Source organism: Podarcis pityusensis (assembly GCF_964106645.2).
Source record: "Podarcis pityusensis genome assembly, chromosome: 6".
NCBI classification, from domain to species: Eukaryota; Metazoa; Chordata; class Lepidosauria; order Squamata; family Lacertidae; genus Podarcis; species Podarcis pityusensis.
The window spans coordinates 52,053,780-52,079,394 of NC_138030.1; the positions used below are offsets into that span (position 1 = coordinate 52,053,780).

General features: G+C 45.1%; 2 protein-coding genes across 2 annotated transcripts; one reads left to right on the top strand and one right to left on the bottom strand.

Annotated features, from left to right (window-relative positions):
* Positions 1–101: 101 nt before the first annotated feature.
* DYNLT4 (dynein light chain Tctex-type 4) lies at positions 102–4,849 on the top strand (the record flags this gene model as incomplete). The annotated part of the gene is made up of 3 exons (XM_081010240.1): positions 102–117; positions 1,840–1,929; positions 4,085–4,849. 3 exons carry the CDS (start codon positions 102–104, stop codon positions 4,810–4,812), a joined length of 834 nt encoding a protein of 277 aa, XP_080866366.1. The 3' UTR covers positions 4,813–4,849.
* Positions 4,850–8,899: 4,050 nt separating this feature from the next.
* PLK3 (polo like kinase 3) lies at positions 8,900–25,356 on the bottom strand. Its single transcript, XM_081010346.1, has 15 exons — positions 25,056–25,356; positions 20,640–20,747; positions 20,431–20,547; positions 18,969–19,098; positions 18,606–18,693; positions 17,252–17,347; positions 15,410–15,608; positions 14,787–14,913; positions 14,165–14,274; positions 13,936–14,056; positions 13,169–13,252; positions 12,559–12,721; positions 11,785–11,914; positions 11,068–11,178; positions 8,900–10,476 (listed from the first exon to the last, which is right to left on the bottom strand). The coding sequence occupies exons 1-15, from the start codon at positions 25,251–25,253 to the stop codon at positions 10,282–10,284; spliced, it is 1,977 nt and encodes a 658-aa protein (XP_080866472.1). The 5' UTR covers positions 25,254–25,356; the 3' UTR covers positions 8,900–10,281.
* Between the last annotated feature and the right edge of the window lie 259 nt (positions 25,357–25,615).

Sequence of the window (25,615 nt, forward strand, 5' to 3'; positions counted from 1 at the left end):
CCTTATCTTTAAACCAAATTTGGCTCAGGTAGCCCTTGAAATAGAGGACTGTACTCTGCCAGCCCTTCAAATGGAGGAATGTCCCCTTTATGGTAGGACACATGGGCATCCGTGTTGGTGTGTGTGTGTGCAGTTATGCTATAATTAATGTTATCTAATAAGTAATACAGTGGTACCGCAGGTTACAGACGCTTCAGGTTACAGACGCTTCAGGTTACAGACTCTGCTAACCCAGAAATAGTACCTTGGTTTAAGAACTTTGCTTCGGGATGAGAAGAGAAATCACGCAGCGGCGGCACAGTGGCAGCGGGAGGCCCCATTAGCTAAAGTGGTACCTCAGGTTAAGAACAGTTTCAGGTTAAGAACGGACCTCCAGAACAAATTAAGTTATTAACCTGACGTACCACTGTATTGACTAACCAAATAGTACAAACTATTTCTGGAATACAAGGCACTCAGTAGGTTTCTTTAAGAGCCATGCTGTTCTGGAACCAGTAACAAACCTTGTAAAATAAACATATTATTATTAAGTTTCTTCTTTCCTTTCCATTAGGCACACTAAAGAAAAGGAGAGCAAATAAATGAAATCCAGTTGTTGCAACTGGCAATTCCAAAATAAGCCCATTGTGGGGCGGTGTTTTGTCAACATAGCAGGACTTGGGACTACAGTGAGAATGAGGGTCAAACTTTAATTGTGTGGATGAAGCTCATGCAATTCGCAAGTCAATGGGAAGTGTGAGGAGCCTCATAACTGTGTGGTGGAAAGGAAAGAGAGACCTACACTCCTCTCTCTGCCATGGTACTGACTTCCCCACCACACCCTGCCTACAAAGATCCTATGCTCTGAAGCTGATCTTTGCTGTCCATAGGAATCCTCCCTGATTGCCAAAGGTAGGTTCGCTTAAAATGCATACAGCAACTTCAAAGAGGGCACAGTTTTTTCAGGAGTGTGGCAGGAAGAGAAGGAGTTCCTGGGCTCCTCCATAATTTCACATTCATGATTATTCGGTGCTCATGATGCTACCTGGGCAGTCATACACAATCCCACTTTCAATGCTGTTTGAGGTTTTGAGGTTGTATGGCTTTGTTTCCATTCACTATATATCCTGTAACTTCCTGCTGGTTTACTTTTGTCCTGCTTAAGTCGTGTGCAGCTCCTCCAGACAGCAATAATGGGATAGCATTGGTGAAGCATCACAGAACAAACCAGCAAAGCAGAATAAACCTGCCACTAATGCATTATCATTGTGTCAAGGACATGTTGAAGAATATACCTTCAATCAAACACCAGTCTGGAGAGATCTCCTCTCTCTCTCTCCCAAGGTTCCAAGGCTGCTGAAGTTCATGCAGTTAATATCACATCCAGTTTGGACAACAAGCTATATTCAGCTATGAACCATAGACACAAATAGGAAGGGAAAGATGGGGTCAGAATGTATGACCTCATGGAGACCCCTTGACTGAGAACAGAACCCCATTAGCTTGGCCTAGCACTTTAGTGGCTACAAGGGACATTAGGCCATAACCAAATATTTCCTCTGCCCCCCCCCCCATGAAGCATAGAGGCATTAACTGCCACACACACACACACTCTAATCTGTGCAAAAATAATGTGAGTGAGACAGTCTCCACGGAGACCATGTATTTCGGGTGGCAGCCTGCCCAGTCCTCCTGCAATGCCTTTGGTGGCTCTCCCCATTGAACTGTCACATTAAACAGCCAATGATTTACCAGGGGAGGGGAGGGAGCTGAATAAGGCAGGGAGGTAGGGGCGAGGGCATTGGCAGGTCCTTGCAACAAGCCTGAGCAAGCTTTAGCAAGATGAAGGGTATTAAACAGCTTCTACAGCCTATCTCTTGACCACGGATGTAGCAGGACTCAACTTCTATCAAGCCCACTGGCCTCTGTGTGAGGCTTCGTTGCTTCCAGGTAAGATAGGCCAGACTCAAACATCACTGTGGTCCATCTCTATAAATCACACCTTTTGCTGACTGAGCAAAATATTTCGCTGATGTTTTCAATGATTTTCTCGCATGCTCTGGAACTCGTGTGTGCTGTGCACACAAGATCACTTAATGGGAATTAATTACCTGTAATCACATTTTTGTCATCCTTTTTGCTTAATCAGTATCAGGTGGGGTTAAGCATGTGCCTATTTTCCACCTAATGAGTATTTGAAAATGAAGGAGGGAGATTTATACTGTTCTGTTTAGTTAATCTGACCTAAAATGCAAAAGGTTACCAGATGGTTGTGAGAATACTTCCATTACTTTCAGTTGAAAGACCCAGGGCTTTTTTTCAACCAGAACTTGCCCAAATTCAGTTCCAGCACCTGTCAGGTGGGTGCCATTGCCATTATAAGAGAACAAGGGAGGTGTTCATGTGCATTCCGGCACCTCTTTTTTTAGAAAAATATCATTGGCTATGGGAAATAATTCCTTTCTTGTTTTTCTGTGGTTGTTCGAATAAAGGATATGGAAGTCAGTTGAACAAGTAATAGATCTGTGCTGTTATCATGTAAACGTTTCCTTAAAAGATAGGATGCTGTTTCTAATCAAATTAGCCATGTTTTACTTAATTTCCTAACCTGCTCTATCTCCAAGAGCTTAAGGCACCTACAGTCCTACAAAAATGTTATTATAAATATTCTATGCCAAATAAATCATAGGATTAAATAATAATAAAAATTAAAACTGGGTTTTTAAAAATAGCAAAGAAAGGAAAGGAAATCAAGTCTTAATTTATCCCTACATAGATGTGATCTCTAGTATGCACCCTCACTCCCTTTCAGGCAGTTTGTAGTATGTATTGCTTCCAATCCCAACAGAAAAGAAGTGAAGAAGACTCTGAAATAATTTTGCAGCTGTTCTTTCCACTCTTCCTTCTTGGTTTTAATGTTCCTGGCAATGACCCATTTATTCCACTTCCTTTGATGTTTTTTTTCTTAAGACTCTTGCCTCATAGAATCTGGAGTTACAAACTTATTGGAAAATCTCAGTTTTCATGTGTAAATTTTAAAAGTAACAAAACTACTTCTTAGCCTTTTGAGCTAAAGGTCTATTTCCTGCAACGATTGACTAATTCCTTAGAACTCGGCTTGCACCAGTATTCTAGAAAACAGCCAGTTTGGGGATGCAAGTTTCAACCAGAGAAGCAATGGGCAGGACCTGCTTTCAACCCCCGCTTCCTAGAACCACTCTCACCCCTCCCCAACACCTTTTCCCTTGATGGACGGATCCAGCCTCTGAGCCTGGATGAGGTAGACCAGGGAAGGAGTCACGTCCTCTATCCCAAGCGCCATCCCTTTCTTTCATCCATCTGTCCTTTCTTAACATATTTATCCACTGCCCTTTTGCCCAATAATGTGCCCCCCTCCCAGGGCAGTAAACCAAACAAATCAAGCCTAAATCTCAATAAAAACATGCAAACTTAAAAACAAACCTAAAATAGCAACCAAAAGCATCCAAAAATAACAGAATAAAGTCATGCAATGACATTCTCAGATACTCTGGCCACATAGACATTTGTACGTTGCTGGTTTTGCCTGGTGTTTGAAGGAGGGAGTCAACATTTTCTTTTTGAGGAATGCTCCTGTAAATAAGGCAGGGACGCGGGTGGCACTGTGGGTTAAACCACAGAGCCTATGGCGTGCCGATCAGAAGGTCGGCGGCTCGAATCCCCGAGACAGGGTGAGCTCCCGTTGCTCTGTCCCAGCTCCTGCCAACTTAGCAGTTCGAAAGCACGCCAAAGTGCAAGTAGATAAAGAGGTACCGCTCTGGCGGGAAGGTAAACGGCGTTTCCATGCGCTGCTCTGGTTCGCCTGAAGCGGCTTAGTCATGCTGGCCACATGACCTGGAAGCTGTACACCGGCTCCCTCGGCCAATAAAGTGAGATGAGAGCCGCAACCCCAGAGTCGGTCACGACTGGACCTAATGGTCAGGGGTCCCTTTACCTTTTACCTGTAAATAAACTTTTGTCCAGATGAACAAAGAAATGGGTTGCTGGGAGTACAGTGGCCCTAGTGAGCAGTAATGTATCAATGTAATTTAGTTTTTCTTTCCCTTGTGTCTCAGGAGTTGATTACCACTTGATTACCACTTAGGCATGGCAGAGCGGCCTCAGGTACTGTCCCAGGAAACTCTAAACCAGATGATGTCCTCAGAGGGCACGGACTCTGGCAATCCGAAGGCAGGGCCACTCTCTCCCCCCCTGCACTCCCAGTCAACAGATATGGCACCCAAGCCACTACTTTGCTTGCAGAGTATCGAAGAAGGGAAAGCCCCCTTTCCACCATCCCGGAGAAGCTCCATCATGAGCATCCTCAATGCCCCCTTTCCCAGCAGGAGGAACTCGCTGGCTGCTGGGGGAAGGCGGCTCTCCATTGGACCCTGGATGCATTGCGGCCGAGTGAGTTTCTCTGGGTTACCACTCTTTGAGCCCATGCGGGAGACGCACTATGAAAATAGCTACAAGACGAAGCCAGATGAAGGCTGCAAATTTAATGCCTCCCAAGTGCAGCATGTTCTTGAATCTGTCCTAGCCACCTACCTAGGGGATGCCAAGTATAACCCTGCAAACAGCGGGCAGGTGGCCAAGAACCTGTCAGACCTCATCCGGAACAGAATCAAAGAGCTGATCCCACCTCGCTACAAGCTGGTGTGTAACGTCTTTCTGGGCCAACAGGCCAACCAAGGTCTGCGCATTGCTAGTCAATCCCTCTGGGATGTGGAGAATGACAGTTTTGCATCTGCCACTTTCACTAACTCATCACTCTTTGTTGTGGCCACAGTTCATGGACTCTATTTTGAATGAGTTTGCTTTGCTGATCCTAAAGTTCCCTCTCCCTTACCTGCTGTGACAAGCTAGCAATAAAATAAATGCATAATGTGACTTGGGTAGTTATTACCCATATTTAATTTAAGTTGATATGAAATAGTGGAAGAATTTAATATCCGTAGTATTAATTGTCAGATAAAAATGTATTACAGTACAGTTGTATCTTGGAAGTCAAACGGAATCTGTTCCGGAAGTCCGTTCGACTTCCAAAACGTTCAAAAACCAAATTTCGGCTTCTGATTGGCTGCAGGAAGCTCCTGCAGCCATTCAGAAGCTGCGGAAGCCCCACTGGACATTCGGGTTCCAAAAGAACATTTGCAAACTGGAACAATCACTTCCAGGTTTGTGGTGTTCAGGAGCCAAAATGTCTGAGTTCCAGGGCATTCAACAACCAAGGTAATATGAAATAGAAGGGTTCTGATGGCTCAGGAGCTATTAGTTTCTTTTTAGCTTAACTTTAGGCTGCTTATTTACCTACACATAGACTGTACAATATAGAGAGAGTAATATATTCTAGCATCAAACTAATTCCCAAAGACATGAAAGAACCATGAGTGCAGTGAAAATAGCTACCAGCACAGTTCTGCAAACACTCAAAGGAGTTTACAGAGCATTAAACTACATAGACTGTACAGCAGTTTTCAGGCTTCTGCTTGTGCAAGATGTTGTGTAACCACTTGTGCAAGCAGAAGAACATTGGGAATCTTTTCCACAAGTAGAAAGCTATTTTCTTCATGCACAAGTTTAAAGAGCCTCTATCTGTCTCTCCCTATGACCAAATACAGTTGCTTATGGGAAACATGCATCTACTGCTGATTCAGTACATTTCAGCATCAACTTCATGAGAAACGCAAGTACAGAAAAGGCATGAAATATTCATAAATACCAATGTATTTCCATGTACTGTATAGTGTGGAGATGACTCAAAGTTAGGACACTGGCTTCAACTGTAACAATCCTGGATCTGGGTGCCAGTATTTGCCATGAATTCTCTGCAAGGTGCTATAAGAAGTTACAGGCTTACCGTAATTTAAACCCATTGCTAGAAGATACCGTTTTTCATGTGGGTGTGCTTTGAACAGTTTGTATCTGTGCAATTATCTGATTGTGCCAGAAAAATAATTCCATCTATCAACCCACTTGCCAGTACAGTGTCTCTCAGATGAATAAGAAGAATCTCCATGAGACTTTTTTTCCTTTTGGTAGGTATGAGGGTGTGGAGAGGAGATGGAATAGACTAACTCCATGACCTCAGTAGGCTCTAACATCTTAAGCCATCTTAATAAGCTTTTCACATAAACTATGCTGCAGCCAACATTCAGAAAAAGTCTCAGGGCTGATTAAGAATGTCAACTTTCTTCACCCTGATAAACATTTGACAAATCAACACACAGCAAACAAAGGCTACAATCCCATGCACACTTAATGGTGAATACATGTACATATGACCAAGCATTAAATTTAACAAGCCAATCACCACATGTAGGAAGAAGTGTTGGGCTAGGACCTGGGAGGCCAGGGTTCAAATTCCCACTCAGTTATGAAGCTCACTGGATGACTTTGGGCCAGTCACCACCTCTCAGCTTAACTTACCTCACAGGGGTTTTGTGAGGGTAAAATGTGGAAGGGAGGACCATAAATACTGCTTTGAGCTTCTTGGAGGAAACGTGGGGTAGAAATCAATAAATAAATCCAACAGGGCTCATCTTATGGAGTCTGCCATTGTTCGGTTGTGCATGGTAATTCAGTTAAATACATGCACATTTTGGCTGTTGCCAGTCTGAGAATGACCTAGGAGAACCCCCTCAGTCCAGTTCAAAAACAGCCAGCTCGCAACCTTACACAGAGCACTCCTGCCCTAAAATAACTCCTTTCCATTTTTTACAACAGCTGCCCCATTTCTGCAGACACTGGATATGCTTCAGTAAGCCTCTGATGGCAACAGCACCAAGGAAGGGATGTCAGGGCACCAAACAAAGCAGGTGGCTTTGTCTAACGCACACTGTTGCACATGACCTCAACCCAGAGGAAATTCCTTTGCGCACTCATCAAAAATAGTAGTAAAATAAGAGGCTAGAGGTAACAAGGGGACAACAAAAGCAGTCAGCGAAAGGTTGGAAACATACACCAAGTACCTCCAATAATTCCTAAAGGGGGTTCATTTTGGACAGGTCACTAGAGAAATCCTGCACCTACTATACTGTGATTAGGTGCTGCAAATTGTACTCGTTGACTATCAAAGAACAGCAAAAATCACAAGCAACAACAAGGACACTTTATGTTTGTAGACAGATTTTTTAAAAGAACAACCCACAAACACGACATCTCAGCTCAGCATTTCATTAGCTTAGTCTATGCAATGTCTAAATCAGTTCTCACAAGTAGGAACATCTCAGCCACTTTCAAACAGCTGCAAGAGATTTCCGTACTGGACATAACTTCATGCTTGAACCAGCCTCCAGCCATGTTGCCTGTGTACAGGGAAGTCCCCAGTGTTCATGCTCTGCCTAGACCAAAATAGCCTTTGCTTCTGTTACTCATGTGCTTTGGTAACCACCCATTTGGATAACCACCATGCATTGTACACAGGATGCCTTTGAAAATGTTCCAGAAACTTCAATTGGTCCCGAATAAGCCTGCAAGATTAGATGTTTTGATCATGTTACACCAGTGCTCTCTCATCAGCACTGACTTCCAGTCCATTTCCACTTCCAATTTCCCACCCCGATCTGGCCACAGTGATCCATGCGACGGTCACCTCCAGGCTTGACTACTGTAATTCACTCTACGCAGGGCTGCCTTGAAACTGTTCTACAAACGCCAGTGGGTGCAGAATGCTGCAGTGAGGCTCCTCATGGGGTCCCTGCCATGGGATCATATTCACCCAGTGCTTTACCTGTTGCACTGGCTCCCGGTGGAGTATAGGGTCAGGTTCAAGGTACCGGTTTTGACCTTTAAAGCCCTTTGTGGCTTAGGGCCCTCGTATTTACAGGACCGCCTCTCCTAGTATGCCCCGCAGAGGACCTTAAGGTCCATGAATAACCATAGTTTAGAGGTCCCAGGCCCTAAGGAAGTCAGACTATCCTCCACCAGGGCCAGGGCCTTTTCAGTGATGGCTCCAACCTGGTGGAATGCTCTGTCCCATGAGACTAGGGCCCTTCAGGATTTAACCTCCTTCCGTCGTGCCTCTAAGACAGCTATTTCACCTGGCCTTTAATTTGAATTCAGCCTGACTTATTTCCCTTCTCTTCCCTCCCCTTTTATGAAGATTATGTGCTCTGAGACCCCACAGCTAATTCTCCCCTGGCCTCCTCGCTGGCCCAAGTAGGACTAATTCAGCCAGCTAGCCCTGGTGACTAATGCTTATTAGATGGATTTCCCCCAAACTGATTTCTGAACTTTGAATTTTATTGTTATTCATGTTTTTATACTGTATTTTATGCTGCTTCTACAATTAAGTGTTTTAAATTTGTTGTTAGCTGCCCTGAGCCGGGTTTTCTGAACCAGGAAGGGCGGGGTATAAATAAAAAATTATTATTTATTATTATTATTATTATTATTATTATTAAATTCCCAATTCTGTTTTTGATCTTTAAATCCCACTCAATGGCTTCCTCCCAGACTCTGAGATCAAGTTCAGAGATCCTTTCCAGATGACCCCAACAAGTGCAGTAGACAGTTATTGGGAAGAGGGGTTTTTTGGCAGTGGGATTCTGACTGTGCAATGCCCAGCAATGCACCTTCTTTGATTTCTCTAGCACCAGGTGAATTTTGTTCCCCAAACTAAGTATATAAAAGAATCTTTTTGCTGCTGCTTGAGCGGAAAGTTGTTTTTTATTATCTGCAGCTAATGTTGTATTGCTAGCTAGCACATGATGTATGTCTACTGTCTATGTAGGTGCACAAGTTTCCTCTGAGGACATGCTAATATATGGAGCAGCTTTCCATAGCATGAATATGTTATAGTAGTCTAGACCAAGGAAACATTGATACAGCTTTTTATTTGCCTCGCCGGCAGCCCCAATGGAACTCCTAACCACCAATGAGACACTTACAAAGTAACCATTGTTCTTTTGCTTTTAAATAAAAATGAGTTTTATTGTAATCAAGACAGCTGGGTTTTTGGAGACATGGTGTGCAATGATTGACAAGACACAGGTGCAAAATAAATAGCTCATAAATACATAAATAAATCTTAGGATGTTCACACCATTTAGGCTCCATAGCTGGACAAATAGTCTTGTCAAGTTCAAAACATTAAACTGGCAGCTTCCAACGAAGCCGTTCAAGTCTGTACCATGGCAATTTACAGAATCCCTCTGCTGCATCTTCGAATGAAAACAGCTGAGAAAATGAGGCAAACAGGGTGTTTCACAGTCTCAGCACAAAAAGAAAAAATCCCATTTGCCTAATTAGTGTAACAGTTCCATTACCCAACATGTACCTTTGCAGCCTCGAGTGCTTAGCAGCAGCAGCACTAGGTATTCGAATTAACCCTGATTTCAGACTGAAGATTCAGCTATCCTACCTCTGTTCCTCCCAAATTAAAGAGTTGTAGCAGTTCTTCCGTACCAATTCCAGAAGGCAGCCAGCTGGCTCTTCATCTAACTACAGTCCCCCAAGGATTGTGGTAGTCCTATCACAGCTAAAGCAGGGAAGCAGTTTGTCTGATCTTGTGCCCCTGCAGCATCCGTTTCTGCTGCCCTTCTTAGCAGAGCAGCCACACCCAATTCACAGATTTCTTGTTTGGTCCATGAGTCAGAACCAGCCAAGGATTAGGCAAGTAATGCAACTCTGAGCAAAAAACAAAACAAAAAACTGCATTCCACGGGAAGGCAGCGGTAGTGTTGCAAGAGCCTGAAATGGCCCACAACAGAAATCACTTGATTTAGCCTGAATACATGAACTGGACTCACAGCCCTTTAACCCTTCAGACTCTGAGATGCCAAGATCCAACAGCAGATTTGGCATTAGGCACTGGACAAAACTCAGAAAACTTTTTTTTTTTTAAAAAAAAAGATTTGCTATTACCCTCACTACTTGTTTCCCATGGAGTGTATGGATCACAGATTCTCCCCTCCCCATGAACAAGCCAATGTGCATAACCATCTGTGCAAAGGCCACACAGGAGTAAAGGCAGTTATCTCTACTCCTCCTCTCCAATGTGGACTGGAGCAGTCATGTCAAAGCAAGTGAAAAAAAATCCCATTTCTTTAACAATAATAAAAAGTCATTAGGTGGCTAGCATCCCAGAAGTTGATGGATTCCGAAGAAGGGTTTGGCCCAATCTAGTGCAGTTTGGGTTTTGAAGTTTTCCCTTGTAGAAAGGCATGTGACTAAGGAAGAATTCTGATGTCTCAAGCGTTGCCTTCTCCTGCACCGTTAACAACAAATCTCTTGGAAGAACAGAAAGGGCCAAGGATACCAGGTGTCCACCCTGTAGCCTTATGCATCCACTCGCTGTTGAAGCAGCTTAAGGATGTATTTGAGCCTACGCTGGAGCTCCGGTGAACAACCAAGTTCTGCAATGCTGCTGAGCTTGTAGGTGTAGGAATTCCTGTCACGGTTTATGTAGGTGAGGAGGCAGGCGTGGTCAGGTTTGCTGAAGATCACCTTGGTATGATCATTGTAGAAGTTCACCTAGAATAAAGGAGATGGAGCACAACAGACATTTAATACTTGTGCCTCTTTCTGTGTAGCACTCCCTACCCTTTGGGACTCCCAACTCAATTGGGTTTAGCCATCAACCACGGCCTGCACCTAGGTATCTGCTAGCATAGCCTTAATATGGAGGGTAGTTTTATGCCCCCACCACAGACATCTCCATCTAAGTGGAAACAAAGGGCAAACTGCTGAAGGGATAGGAATCCAGATTTAGAAAAGGGCCTATGGGAATCAGATAGGTTTTAGTATTTGTAGAGGTGCTTTAAAATGTGTTAGAATTCATAATTTCAATACACCAGCTGCTACTCAAAAAAAGCAGAATAGCCATAACAAACTGAATGTGCTCTACAAAGCAGATAGCCCCACATCTACTTTCAGCTTAGCATCCACATTCTCAGAAGCACTCCATAGAAAGCTTCTTGTCCAAATCAAAAGGCAACACTTCAGATTATACCCCACACAATAGTTATAGCAACTGGATATGAAACGCCAGCATGTGCCACCTCCATCAATAGGTAGGACATAGGGCCTACGTAATCTGCTAAAAAGACTTGGTGCCATTATTACCTGAAAGGTTCCATTGCTAAAAAGCATCAATAAGGCCTGATTAGTCTTCACCCATTGTAGAAGCAACAGCGGAACCTGTCCAGTCTCATCTATGCTGGGTAAGTCTCCTCCCTGGGATTTTTTTTTGGGGGGGGGGAGGGAGTGGAGAGAAGGGAAGAAAAAAGAGAAATTAGAGAATCATTGACACCACATGACTGGCTTAGTCCTAGCAGTTGTTTTTCCGTATAACTTTATCCCTAACACTACTGCCAAGCCAAAGGAGAAGATAAGTACTGGCCAAATTCAAGGAACATGAATTAGCACATCCGTTTAATGGATCATCTCTGCTTTGAGAAAGGAAGTCCTACTCCATCCACCAATCGAGACTTTGAGTACATGAAGTAGTCATAAAGATGTGAGCAGGCATGGCAAGGCAACTAGGAGTGCAGAATCTGGCAGTAAAGAGCCCACCAAATACATGCTTTGGTGTTTGGAGCCACGAACCAAAGTTTGGCCAATATGATGAAAGCTTCAGTTCTTTCAGGTGTATCCCACAAGACCTCAAGGGAGGCTTTTCCTATGAACCTTGAATATGGTCAAACATACTTGAGAGCAAGGGGGGATTGTTCTCTGCAAAAATGCAACTCGTGTTTTCTGCATCGAGTCGAGTCGTCAGCAAGCCAATGCAACTAACTCTGTACACACATACCAACTACGCCATGCCAGGCAGCTGCTCACCTTCATTAGATGCTGTTCCATATATGAGGCAAAATACTGCAGGACACCCATCTGCCCCTGCAGCTGCTCAGGGACAGCTGAAGCCGGGAAGGAGAAATGCTTGCTGTTTGTCAGGTTGTAATGCACTTTCCTGAAGGGAAAGAGAATGCAGTTAGCTGCAGTAGCCAGATTGTAGTCATAAAACTTCAGCTTCAGTTTATGAAAGTGGTCTATCTGCTATGCTCAAAAAAAACCAAAACCTTAAAGGTTGTCTGTTCCTTATTGAATCAAACCTTTTGCATCATCCCAAGACAAACCCCCATGTGGGCAAACACAGACTGTCCCCACAACCATAAGATCATAAAGATAGAGCCTGATTCAACTAAGTGCATTCAACTAGCTGAAGCCAGTGCAAGGGTGCCTGCTATTGCAAACTGGACTTGCCCTCTCCTCCTCAATCTACTGGGGGGCAGGGGTTGGTAGAACCGCCAGAACACACAGGGAGGTCATTCTGCCTAGCAAGCAGAAATGCTCACACTAAAAAAATACTTCCTTTAGCACAATGTTCAACTCCTCCCACAATCTAGTCCTCTAGCCTTGCTCCAAATAGGGGAAGCCCCTTCTCCCATGCTTGTGGGTTACTCAAGAATTTGATCCATACAATATCTTGCAGTCCCCCTCACCACACCAGAAGGTGGCTAAGTAGGACCTGAGCCCTAGTCAAGGTAGGCCATGACTACACTTCTACACTTCCCAACCTCAAAACCCTCCAGGAAGTCCATTTCTTCCACTCACTTCCAGTTGGCAGAGAGGGCCATATGAGTTCCATCGTTGAAGAGGACACCAATGCTGTGGTTGGAGAGCTGATAGCCGAAACCATACTTGTTGGAATAGTCCACCCACTTGCTCACCCAGACAAAGTGCTCATGGCAAGCCAGGGAAGCAGGATTCCTCTCAGCTGGACAGGGAAGAAAGGTACTCATTAAATAAAGCTAATAGGTTCAAACCTATTTCAAAAGTGGTACTGAAATGAGGTTGAAAGAGAAGAGGTCATGCTTGGGATAGGAACAGAATCAGTCTCAACTTTCCTACTCCCAGATGTTGCAAATTAATAATTGGATTACCATTTATCTAGATAAATAAGTAGATGGACACACACACCACCCCTTAGTTTCTGCATTCCATCAGGATGCTACCTAAAAGGAGGTGGCCCTTATTCTGGATGACGACAAATATCAGGTAACCGAGATCCAGGGAGCCTGATGTTAAAAGCCTCTTTAGCAGGTTAGAGGAACTAGGGCTGCACCTCTCCTCCTCCTCCCTAATATCAACATCCAAGACAACAGTTCTTCCATGTGTCTCTAACCATCCCAGAGGTTGTGATACTCCCTGAAGCTTAAGTTACCTGGTGGCATGACAGATAGACAGTTCTTCAGAAGACCAATGGCTGATTCAATGACAGATGATGCTGTGACACAGTCTTCAAATACTAGTGGGTGGGGGAAAGAGGGGAAGAAGATAGTTAAGTTTTTACAAAATCAGCTTACATGGGCCAAGCTCAAGAGATTTCCTGCTCCCGAAGCTCAAAATTCAAACGGGAGTGGGAAGAGAAAGGCTGAAGAACCTGTTGACCCCTTGCCCCCCTGTTGCTGGATTACAACTCTCATCATCTCCAACCACTGGCTATGCAGTCTAGGGCTGAAGGAAGCTGGGGCCCAACAACCTCTGCAGGGCCACAGCTTTTGCATCCCCAAATTAAGCCACTTCTAATATTAAGACCTACAGGACCCAGCCAAAAGACCATCGAACCCAGAATAGAATTCATTATCTAACCACGAGCAGAAATGATTTTTTTCAGAAACAATGGAGGATGTGACAGCAATGGCCCTCCCCAGTTGTCTCCAGTATCCAGTTACCCCGCCTCTAAGAATGGATTTGTTGTTCAGTTTCGATGACTGATAGGCATTGTGAGACTGAACCTGCCAGTTCAGAGTCGGTCTGCTCAAGACTTAAACTGCTTGTTGGCCCTACTGTCCACGATGAAGTGCTTCTCTGCTTTGTTCTTTAAGGCCCTCTACCACCCTGGGACTAGTCCTGACAGACAGCAGATTCCATCTGACCAAAATACACTGTTAAGGAGGAACTGCTAATTGAGACATTGCCACTTCTCACCTTCACAGCTGCTGCTAGCCATTGTCCCACGAATGGACCTGGAGATAGATTTCTGTGAGCCTTCCTCTGCTACCGTATCTACTGGGCTAGAGCCGGGACTCTGACCATTCAAAGGAGTGACCTAAGGAGGCAGAAAGTCTGATCAGCACATAGCAGGGTAACTTCCTTGTTTCTCTTTCCTTCCTCTGAAAGCCACAACTGAACAGCCAAGTTCCTGCAGTTAGTTTACCTCATTCCCTTCGACAGTTTTGTGGCTCAGTTGCCTACAGATGGAGGTCTTCACAAGGCCTGTTACCAGCTTGGAGATATCATCTCTCTCTTCTGAAGGAGCCTTCTTAACTAAAGTAAGAAGAATACAAGTTAATAAGATCCTAACACAAAGTCAACAGGTCAGGGCTGCAGATATTGCTTAAAGTAGACTCTGTCAAGTACATACATTAGGGGTTAGGGACTGACATGGGAGTTCTAGGGGTTGCTCTGGCTTGGCCACTTGGTGTTAATTTACGGATCCAAGTGGCAAGCCTCCTTTCCCCATATTCTTCTATTCCATGCATCAGGTGGTGAAGGGCTGCAGTGTCTGGAGTTTATTGCCAATCCTAGTATCTCCCAGTTTCCCAATCCTGCAGATGAAACATCAAGGGAAAACTAGCGGCTACTTCCAGGCAGGACCAACATGTTGCTATTAGCCTCATGCCTTGCTTATGTGCTTCCCAAAGGCATATTGTTGGCCTTGGCATGAACCAAACACTGACCTAGGTGGGCCTTTGGCTCTTATTAAGCAGAAGTGCGAGCATAAGTTTTCACAGGGGCTACAGTCAGTTCCCAGAACAAGAGGTCAACGTGCAACTCACCTTTTGACTTTCTTTTCCCAAAGAGAGTCTTTGTGACCTTTACAAACAGGCTCCTGGCAGGGTTGGGAGGGTTCAGTTCTGGCACCATCACACAGCTGCTGGGTGGGAGCTTATCAGGCGTGTATCCCTTGAAAGTTGAGGAAACTAATTAGCGAAGCTGAGCTATGCATCAGAACAAACTGTACACAATATACTGGACCAATGCCAGCTTCTTCAAGGCCCTATTGCCAATTGACAGGATTTGGCCACATTCACAAGTTTTGCAAGTCCTCTAAATCACATGCACCCTTGGAAAGGGTATAATAACCAGGCAGCATAGAGCAAAGATATCTGAGGATTGTTAAGCGATAATTAGAAGCAGGATGTAATTATCTAAATTGCAATCCAGGCAGGATCCCAGGAGCTAATACCCATATTAATAAAACACTGCCATTCCAATAATGGTGGTGGCCCAGTCACAGACTCCATATGAATAGGAAGAAGTTATCACCCCAAGAAAGAGATATTGCCACTTCTCACCTTACAGCATGTTGTGTAGCCTAGCTTACTACCTTGGCAGTGACATCGCTAGAACACACACACACACACACACACACACACACACACACACGATTGCTGCTCACTTTGGTGAAGAACTCATGGTCCAAGATCTCCTCCAGTGTGAAGCGGTCCTGGGGGTTGCGTTTCAAGATGCCAACAAGCAGGTTTTTGGCTGGTAGGGAAAGGAAGGCTGGGAGTGTGTACGTGACATGCTTGATGCACTTGTAGGTCTCCTTGAGGTCAGAAGTCTCAAAAGGGGGGGTCCCACATAGCAACGTGTACCTGAGGGGTGGGGAGAAGAAAGGTGGCAAGTGGTAAATTCATTCAGTGATGAGAAGACTCCAGAATAGTTCTGGCCTAGCAGCCTGCCCTTGGCAGCCTCCATGAGCATATGACTCAGGAACAACTCTGGAGGAAGTCTGACAGGCGGCAACACCCAATTAAGTGCTCCCTGTAATGAAGCTCATAAGACACTGCTGTTGCTTCAGGTGCCTGCAGACCGGAGGCACATCCGGAGAGCAAGTGACAGTCCTTCCATGTGATCAGAGCTAGCAAGCCAAGCCTTTCTAGAAGAGGTTCTGTGCCTAGCTGAAAACTGGGAAAAGGAGAGAAGGAGGGATCTCCCCTTTGCAGTCACCAAATTCAAGGCTACTCTTCCCTCACCCCCCAGCACTCAAGATAAAAATTTCCATTTACTGCGCTGTGAAAACTTAACAGGAAGCTGTGGCTAACCAGGGCAAAGACAGCTGAAGGCACAAACTATTTTTTAAGACGACACTCCGGAAAGCAGCCGAATAGCACCTGAGCCAAATAGCCAGCCGTGAACCACAGGCCAGCCACTTTTTCCATTTGTTCTAATGAAATTGTCAATAAGATAGTGGAAGATTAGCAGCAGCTTTGTGGTGTTTTGAGTTTCATCAAATAAACAGATTTGTCCTTAAAATAGACCATCTTATATATGGCCCAGAAATACATTTAAGCAGTCATTTTGGGCAAAGCTTTATGGGTCTAGTTGCAGTCAAGCTATGCTAGCAACATATGCTCAGCATACAAGCATCTTTTATCTAATACTCAGACCAATACTTCCATTGCTCAGGGGACCCAACAGGTAGCCGGAATTCCACACTACTATCATAGCCAAGAGCACTTGAAATAAATTGGCAAAGCCCTCAGCTTTATCAACCTCTGAAAAGCTTCAACCGCTACTTTCCCTCTAAAGATGCCCTCGGTAAGTGTTTGTGAGCTTCATCTAGTGCAGAACATGGTGCACTACAAAGCTGTTTGCAATTTGATTGCAACTTGGAGCAAACTGATTCCTCATTCTACCAATCTCCAATAACCCCAACTTCAATTACCACCTGTCTGTTTGAGCCCCAGATAGAGGGATATGCAGTGGTGCTCTGTGGCTAACTAACAATTTCCCCGACAAAGCCATCAACATTTTTTGAGAAGAGGAATCCTTTGTTTGAAGCAAGGTGTCAACAGCTGGAATTTAGGCTGCTGGGCTGCATGCAGACTCCAAGCTTCATGCATTTAATTTCATCACAGCTTCTCTTTAGGGTTCCTGCATTTGCCGCCCACTCCAAGCTCTTGCTTGTAGCCTATTATTTTTTAGTACCTAATCTTCAACAAGGTTTATGTTGTGCTAGGCAGCCTTTCTCAACCTGTGGGTCCCCAGATGTTGTTGGACTACAACTCCCATCACCCCTAGCTAGCAAGGCCTGAGATTAGGGGTGATGGGAATTGTAGTCCAACAACATCTGGGGACCCGCAGGTTGAGAACCACTGTGCTAGAACATGCTGGCCAAAGAATCCTGCTTCCTCCCATTTAGCTATACAAAAAGAGCTAAAAAGCCAAGAAGTTGCAGCACTGAAACAGGCCTGCAAGAAGCCTTCAGAGGGGAAAAAACGTGCTTTGGACTTACATGACACAGCCCAAAGACCACACATCTGACTCCGGCCCATGCCCTTGTCGCAGGAGCACTTCGGGGGCAAGGTAATTGGGGGTACCACAGATAGTCCTGGAAGCAAACACACATAGGATCATTAGTTGGGCTACAGCAGGGATTCCTTGCCATGTTGGCAGTACAAAAAGGGAAGTTCTGGCATAGGAAATGCTGCTGCCAGAAGAGTAAAGGGGAAAGAATAGAGTGCAGGCCTTGCATGCAGAACTCTGTCTCAGGCTCAATCCCTTGGCTATCATGGACAAGTGGTCTGGCTCAGGGCAGCTTCATTTGTGACATCTTAAGATCTTCTACCATAGACCATGCCATAGATCTTCTACCATAGACCATGCCATAGATCTTCTACCATAGACCATGCCAAGCCACGCCAACCTCACCGAAGTTTCTACAGAAATACCACTTTCACAACATCCTCTCAGATTCATTTCCTACTGCAAAGATTTAAGCTGAGTAAACATGTACCTGGGGAAAGTTACAACATGCGATTCAATTAACCACAGAACTCTTATTTTAAAAAGGTCTCTTCCCCCCCTTTTTTTAAGAGTTCTACTGTTAGACGTTGGGCGTCCTCTTTTGCAATAGTACAGGCTGGATTATAGTTTCTTAACTCGAAGCAAACAGTGAACAAGGTTTATTTTACTACAATAGGATCACAGCTGATCAAGTGGGTAACAAAAACCCTGATCTGACAAGATCATTCTGCCAGTTTTCAAGGCTGCAGCTGAGGCTCTGACTGGTGCATCTCACTGTAGCTCCTTTTCCAGCCCCCTGGTGCCCCTGCAACATGTGAATGAACCAACCAATACCATACTACTTTGCTGCGTGAGCCTCCCAGTAGCCTCAGTCACATCTTTCTGACTAGAATCGCAATAGTACTGACTCAGCTGTCCCTTGCACCTATACCCACTCACTGCTACCCTTCCCCATCCAGAACTCCTTTCTACGCTGTATGCTTGCCCATCACAGTTACAGCAGCAACACTTTGCATGAGGCAGAAATCCAATATAAGGTTGGGCATTGTTTCTCTCTGCTGTGCAAACATGAGGCTTCTGCCTTAGACAGAACTGCACACACAGTAACTGCTTTGTTCCTTTCACCACCAAGTTCCAGGCTGAAGCAAAGGAGTATTTCAAGTCCAGTGTCCCTCTTGTGCTCCAATTCCCCCTTCCCCAAACGCACACAGCTGCAAAGGGGTGTGTGTGGTGGGATAAACAGGCCAAGGAGACACTGTAAGAGAACCTCTTTACTCTGGAGTAAGCTAGGGCAGCATTCGACAAAGAAAGAGCATACGAAAGTGATCCATCAAGCCACCTACTTTTTTCGCTGGTCTGCGGGCTCCAGTCTGGCAGCCAAACCAAAGTCTCCAACTTTCAGTTCCATGTTTTCATTGATGAAAAAGTTACCTGCAACAGAAAATAACAGGGCTCTAAATGTCAAACATTGTGCAACTGTCTCAGCAGTTCCTCCTCTCGATACCTAGAAGACAAAGCTGTGCTTATTCCCCACAGAACAGCATTTCCTGAATAGGCTTTAGTATCTAGAAACCCAGTTTTTGTATTTTTAAAATGCAAGTTTCTAAGATACAAGGAGATTAGATGCTGACTTCTGAAGGTTACTTCAACCTCAACAATACAAATTCGCTCCCAAATGAACAAGAGAGCAGCTATGTTGCACATACCCAGTTTCAGATCCCGGTGCAGGATGCCCTTAAGGTGGAGGTATTTCAAGGCAGAGATGATCTGTTTGAGGTAATATCGGACCTCTGCCTCCAGAAGGGTGTGCCGGGATTTCCAGATATGTGCCAAAGACTGCAAGAGAAAAGGTTTGGTTACAGAGATGCTCTTGCAGACTATTATTAGTCTAAGAATGACTAGTTGTCCTGGTGTATTGCAGGCAAGAACCAGGGCGGTGTTGTTGTTCCAGTATTAGTATTGGAAGCACCATATTCAAAGGACTCCTCAGCCATGAAGGTCACTGGGCAATGCTAAGCCAACCTCCTCTCAGGTTCAAAACAGTGGCTGGGGCAAGTATTCCAAACTCCCACACACTTGTCTTCCACTATCAGATTCTCCTCCTTCTCCCATCCTAAACCTCTGAATCCAGCTAGGGATGCGTCTTCATGTTTTATGGCTTCTCTCAAAATAAATCTCTTTTCAGGGTCTAATCACAAAAATTCCAAGATTCCAGGGGGATTTACTAAACCTCTCCCAACAGTTATTCCAAAATGGACGTGAAGATTGCAGATTTAATCATGCAAGGCTTACAAGCAAGCCGAATGAAGATAAACGAACTCTATTAAACATTAAGAAATGAAACTGAAGTGCTCCAAGAAAAGCCTCTAGATAGCAATAACCAGTTCTGTTTTAGCAAAATGAAGTTTCTGTGTGAAATCCTGGATCCGATCCCAATTCCTTCTATACAAGCACTATTCCAACAAGTAATCCTTGCAGGGCAGTTTTATATCAAGTTTGATCTATCCCAGAGCAGCCAAAGCCATTAAGATGCCAGTGGCTGACTTACTGTGTTTACAGGGGTTTGACAGAACAAGCAGCTAAAACAGCATGACTGTTATGCATGGCAGCTGCAGCTTCCATGCCAAGGGCACCTGTATGACAGATTCTTATGCAAGCATTTGTGGCGCTGTATCATGCAAAGCAGGAGTATCAAATGGCAAACAGCAAATGTGCCAATTCAGTATCGGTAAGGAAACCTGCCTGTGAACATTCCTACATTCCCAAGGATGCTGAAAGAGGTCTGCCTGACCTACATGGTCCCCAGCACTCCTGGGAAATGTCTGACAGCAGCACTAATTGCCACTATTACTGGTCCTACTGCTTTGACACAATAAGAGGCATTCTAATCCAGCAACTCCCTGTGCTGCGGTAATATATCCCACCTTTTCCTACCATGTCTAATCATAACAGAAAACCATACTTTCATCCATTGTACCCATGGGAAGTATCCAGTGGATGATATATCTCGTATAGGCAGAGACCTGTTGTTCAGTGCAAACCATTCTACAGGTTCTATTTCTGCTGCCCTTTGTTCACAGTGCAATAAAACATTGAGTCCAATAGAAATAAAGTATGCTTGTTGGGGAGGTACAGGTTCTCTGTAGAGAAAGAAAAGTTGGGACTCACTTTCCTGCTGCAGTGCTCAAGGAAGATATAGATGTTCTCCGTATCCTCAAAATGATGTGAGAACTTCACGATGTGTTTGTGGTGCAGGTCTCTGTGCAGCTCGATTTCATTGATGATCTGGAAAAAGCATAATCAGAAAGAGTTGGTAGCTAGGACATGGCCAACACCCCAGCTATCCTCATTCTGCTCAGGACTAGGGAGCTACGTACCTTCTCCCGCTGGTGTGGCTTGGCCACTCTGCTGTGAGGAATGACCTTCACTGCATAGGTCTTGTTGCTCGAGAGGTCTGTTACTTCATAGCACCTTGCAAATCCACCCTGCAAACCAATAAGGCAGCAATTAGGAGGGTGGGCTAAAGAGAACTCCTTTCTTGTCCTTGATAGATTAGCAACTCATGGGAAGCATCTCAGGTCTCATTTCCCCCTGGCACCTGTACCATCAATTTGACTTCTAAAATAAAAATAGGGGAACCGCGGTCTTCAGCCAAAGTGCTAGGACTATATTTGCCACCAAAACTAAGTCAACATAAAACACTAGTTGAGGATAGATTTTAAGGCTCTTCTTTTAAGGTATCACAAGTTACTGGAAGAACTGCCTGCTTTCATTCATGTGTAATAGGTATCAGAAGAGGAGTCCTTAGTTCAGAAGGTTGGTTGTACAGCATATGCTGTATATACAGAAAATCTCTAGTTAAAAGGCTCATAAGTAGTAGTGGAAAGACCATTTTTTGCTAGAGACCCAAGAGGTCTGATGCTTGTCAATGGTTGGACTTTGGACTGAGGTTCATGTGCCTGCTTTCAACATACTCAGCATTCTCTCAGATCTTCGCCGAAAACTAGAACTAGACATCAAGACCACAAAAAGCAAGGAAACAGGATTAGGACGGGATCCAATTCAGATCTAAGTAGGATGAGATCACAGAAAATGCAATTGCCGCATGACTAACAGCATTCTAACCTGAAGTGTGAGAAACATCTAACATATGCCTGAGATCACTGCCTTAGCACCTCAGGCAAAGTATACCAAAACAGGAACCCAGCTAGATGGCAAGAGCTAATGTGAACTCACCCTTCAAGTCCTTTAAGGATGGACTACTTCAAAACATAGTCATAGCCACTTAAGCACAGTAATATCTCAACCATGGTGCTAAAGAACAGACTCAATAATCAATTCAAATATTTCACGGGCTTCCAAGTTTTGTTTAAACGAGAGGGATCCAGCATCATAATTTCAAATTTGGGAAACATGCTCAAGACATTTCTTTCATTCCATTCCATTCCCTCAGTGACATTGCAATATACTGAAATTATAACCTAGGCCAAGTATATGGCTCAATAAAATAAAAGTTCCATTCCAAGTTAGGAGGGACAAGTTTGAGGAACTTGAACAGAGGAAGTCCAGCATTTGTGTCCTGCCCCTTTGGATATTCAAAATTTATGGGCAAGTTTGTGTAACTTGAAAACCAACTTATTTTCATAATGGTAAACAAAATATTCTCCTAATTCAAACATTTGAACATGTTATGTAGTGAAAACATTCCATTTTAAAGAAACAGTTCCACTTCTGACTATGGTTTAGCACATTCTCCAGGCATACATTTTATTTCATGTTACAGCTCTCACTATCCTAGGGTTTGTGTCTATTCCTTTGGGTTTCCCCACACCCATTGTCATCATGCTTTTTTTAACAGAATATGATTTAGTTCTTCTCACAAGACAACCAGCACTGAAGGAGGACTAGAGACAGGTTTTTCCAGCTGTAAAGAAAGTATATCTTTGCTGCAGCCTACACCTTACCTAAAATAAGCCTCACACCTATACAACATCCTGAACAAAGAGAAACCAGTTTCTCATAAAATCCTAGCTTGGGCATCAGCACAGAAACAGCTCTGGCTGGTATTGCCAGAAAGGATCTTTCAAAGAAGCAGTAAGAACAGGGGTTGGGGAGAGAGAGAGAATTATACACCCTGCCAAATTCGACATTAGCTCTACCGCGTTTGGAAGTGCCAAGACACCCCCATACACAATGAGCAGATTTTCCATATGACACATCACATTGTTTGATGTAGGGCAAAAGGAACCAACCGACGCACCCCTCCTTCAAAGCACGATCTTCGAAACAATGCCAGCTTTGCTCACCAAGAGGAGAGATTTCCAGTGGAAATGCTGCTGCTTTTCCCCCACCCCCTACTCTGAAACCTGATTACACAGATTGCTCAATGAGCAAGGTGGTTTTGAGCCAGGGGGAAAAAATTGAATCAGAAGAGTTCTAAGGCAAAAAAGAAAAATATATGCGCAGTCTGGGAAACCAGTGTTTGCAATGCATATAACCAGTGCAGTCATGCAACATCTCATCAACTATTACCACAGTGTTGTATTTGTTTTACTGTTCTAAAATGTTCTGTCATCTTTTTTCCTTTCTAACTGTCAACAAAAAATTGCATCCTTTTGCAGACTTTGTTACTAAATCGGCTGCTGAGCAAAATTTGCATTTGCCAGGGAATGATGCTATAGAATGGAACAAAGGATGAATGGAACCCTGAAGGCCCCTGCTCCTTTAAGGGAACAGCAGACAGAAGGCCCCTTCTCCAATCACTGAAGTCCTTGCCTAGAATCCATTTGAGCATCTTTAGCAGGGGTAGGCAGTGGCGTAGCGTGGGGGGTGCAGGGGGGGCCGGCCGCACCGGGCGCAACATCTGGGGGTTAGGGTTAGGGGGCGCAAATCCATGGGTTAGGGGGTGCAAATCACTTGCCTTCCCCCGGGTGCTGACAACCCACGCTACGCCACTGGGGGTAGGCAACCTAAGGCCCGGGGGCCAGATCCGGCCCAACTGCCTTCTAAATCCGGCCCGTGGACAGACCAGGAATCAGCGTGTTTTTACATGAGTAGAATGTGTCCTTTTATTTAAAATGCATCTCTGGGTTATTTGTAGGGCATAGGAATTCGTTCATTTCCCCCAAAAATATAGTCCAGCCCACCACATGGTCTGAGGGATGGTGGACCGGCCCACGCCTGAAAAAGGTTGCTGATCCCTGATCTTTAGCAAGCTCACATGGCTTCGCAACAGTAAGCATCAGATATGTGCTTATTATTATTATTAGGATTTTATAAACAATAATGTTATACAAGTATGTATACCAAGTTTCTCATGTCATTTGTATATCACAAAAATTGCATAATAAATGTGGAAAATATCTACAACGTATGTTTCAAGCCGAAACAGACACTCACCACCCTTCTGAAACCTCCATATTGCAGATTAGCAAGCCTCCAATAGCAATCTACTGCATGAGGTAAGCAAGCTACTTGACACTCCTGGGTAAACATGAGAAACTGTTGGGATCCAATCCCCAAGTTGTCTGCTAATTTTTTTACATTTAGGCTCCACCGTTCTTCCAAGGAGGTCACAGTAGCATAATCTTAGCCCTGTACAGAACAGTTGGCAGAGACTATGACCAGCCTAAGGTAACTCAACAAACTTCATGCAAACAGAATTTTAAATATGGCCATCTACATCTCATCCCAGCACTCCAATCATGATATCACACTAGCTCTCTAGAAGGGGTAAGGAATGGTGGTAGACAAACTTTCCCCAGCACCTACTTTGTTGAAGTAGGACTATAAATAATGCAGATTAAGTAATCTAAATCACCAACCATATCCCTTCCCCCCTCTCCCCCCCCCCAAATCCCTGTGGTCCATGTTGTACAAATAGTATAAGAATGCACTTGGGATCTGTTACGGCATCCCAGAACATATTCACTGAATTAGACCAGTAGTTGCAGTTCAGCATCTGCAAGAGAACCCAAAACCTAAAGAAACCCACCAGAAAACGGCTTACTAGTCGCCAAAGGGCTAAGAACAACGATTTGAACATCCGGTCCCAGACGTGCCTGACTCAGTCAAATGGAATCATAGCTGCCCTGGAGAAGTCCTAAGAGACGGCCTATTGTAATTTTTTGGGGAAAACAGCAGCCATTTCCCGCCTCCTATTCGTTCTCTCTCCCTCTCTCGCACCCCCCCGAACTAAGACCCACTTGGGTAGCGTAACCGTTTCTATCTAGTCTTCTTTAAAAGCTCCGGTCGCTTGTTGGGACGATTCCTCATTTGGGGGTGGGGTGGGTGGACGGGGAAGAGCGCACTAAAATACGTAGGGGGGGAATGAATGACGAGTAGTTAAATATTAAAGCCCCATCTGCACCCGAAGCCCCACACAAAACGAGATTGGGGGGGGGGAGAGAGAAAAAGAGTCGTGCCTCGACATGCCTGCCTCGGATCAAGCGGGAAGTCTTGGCGGGGGAAGGAAACCCTCCACGCGAGCAAATAGAGAAGGAGAAGAGGGAGGAAGGGAAGCGGATGAGGCGCTTTTGGGTCCCCTATCGCGACAAGCCGCGGGTGCTGCTGTTCGTCACCCTATGCGAAAGTCTCCTCCGCCGTAACTCGCGGGTAGCTTTCGGGGTGGTGGTGTCGGAATTGGCCCTTAAATCCACGATCCCTCACTAGGGCGCGCCAGAACCCAGCTCTGGCCGCACACGCTAGAAGCCGGCCGGCTCAGACTAGAAGGCAGCGAGGCTGGGAAGGGAGAAATTCCTTCGCCCACCGCTCTCCCAAGACGCCGCAGGTACCTTTCCAAGCAGGCGGCCTTTGCTGTAGGATCTGCCGGAGACCGGGTCGGTGATGATCCGCGTCGGTTCGGCTGGCTTCGGCTGCTCTACCCGGTCGGATTTGGGCGAAGTGACCGCGGGAGGCGAAGGCTTGTACAAATCCGAGCCCACCCCAGGGTCGCCGAACGGGTGGGGCTGGAGGAAGCAAGCGGGCTCCATGGCTGACGGGGCCCACTTACTGCGAGCGGGCCGGCCCTCTCCCCGGTTCTCTCTCCCCGCACAAAAATCACGTGGAGCCCCGGCAGTTTCGCGCGCGCACGCTGCCTCTACCCGCGGCCAGGGAATCCCGCGGCTTTTATCAATGAGCGCGGCAGACGTCACCGGCTAGGGAACCCTCCCTCCAGCCAGGGGGCGGGGTTAGTTTTTTAAAGCAGCCGCTGCCCGCTGGGAGTTGCGTGATGACTTTCTTTTTCTACAAGGCCAAGGGGAAATTCGGAAGAATGCATGAAAGGGAACGAGAGAGATAAAAATAGCTTTTCCTCGCTCACTCCCTTCCCCCCGACCGAGGCCTTGGAGTATTA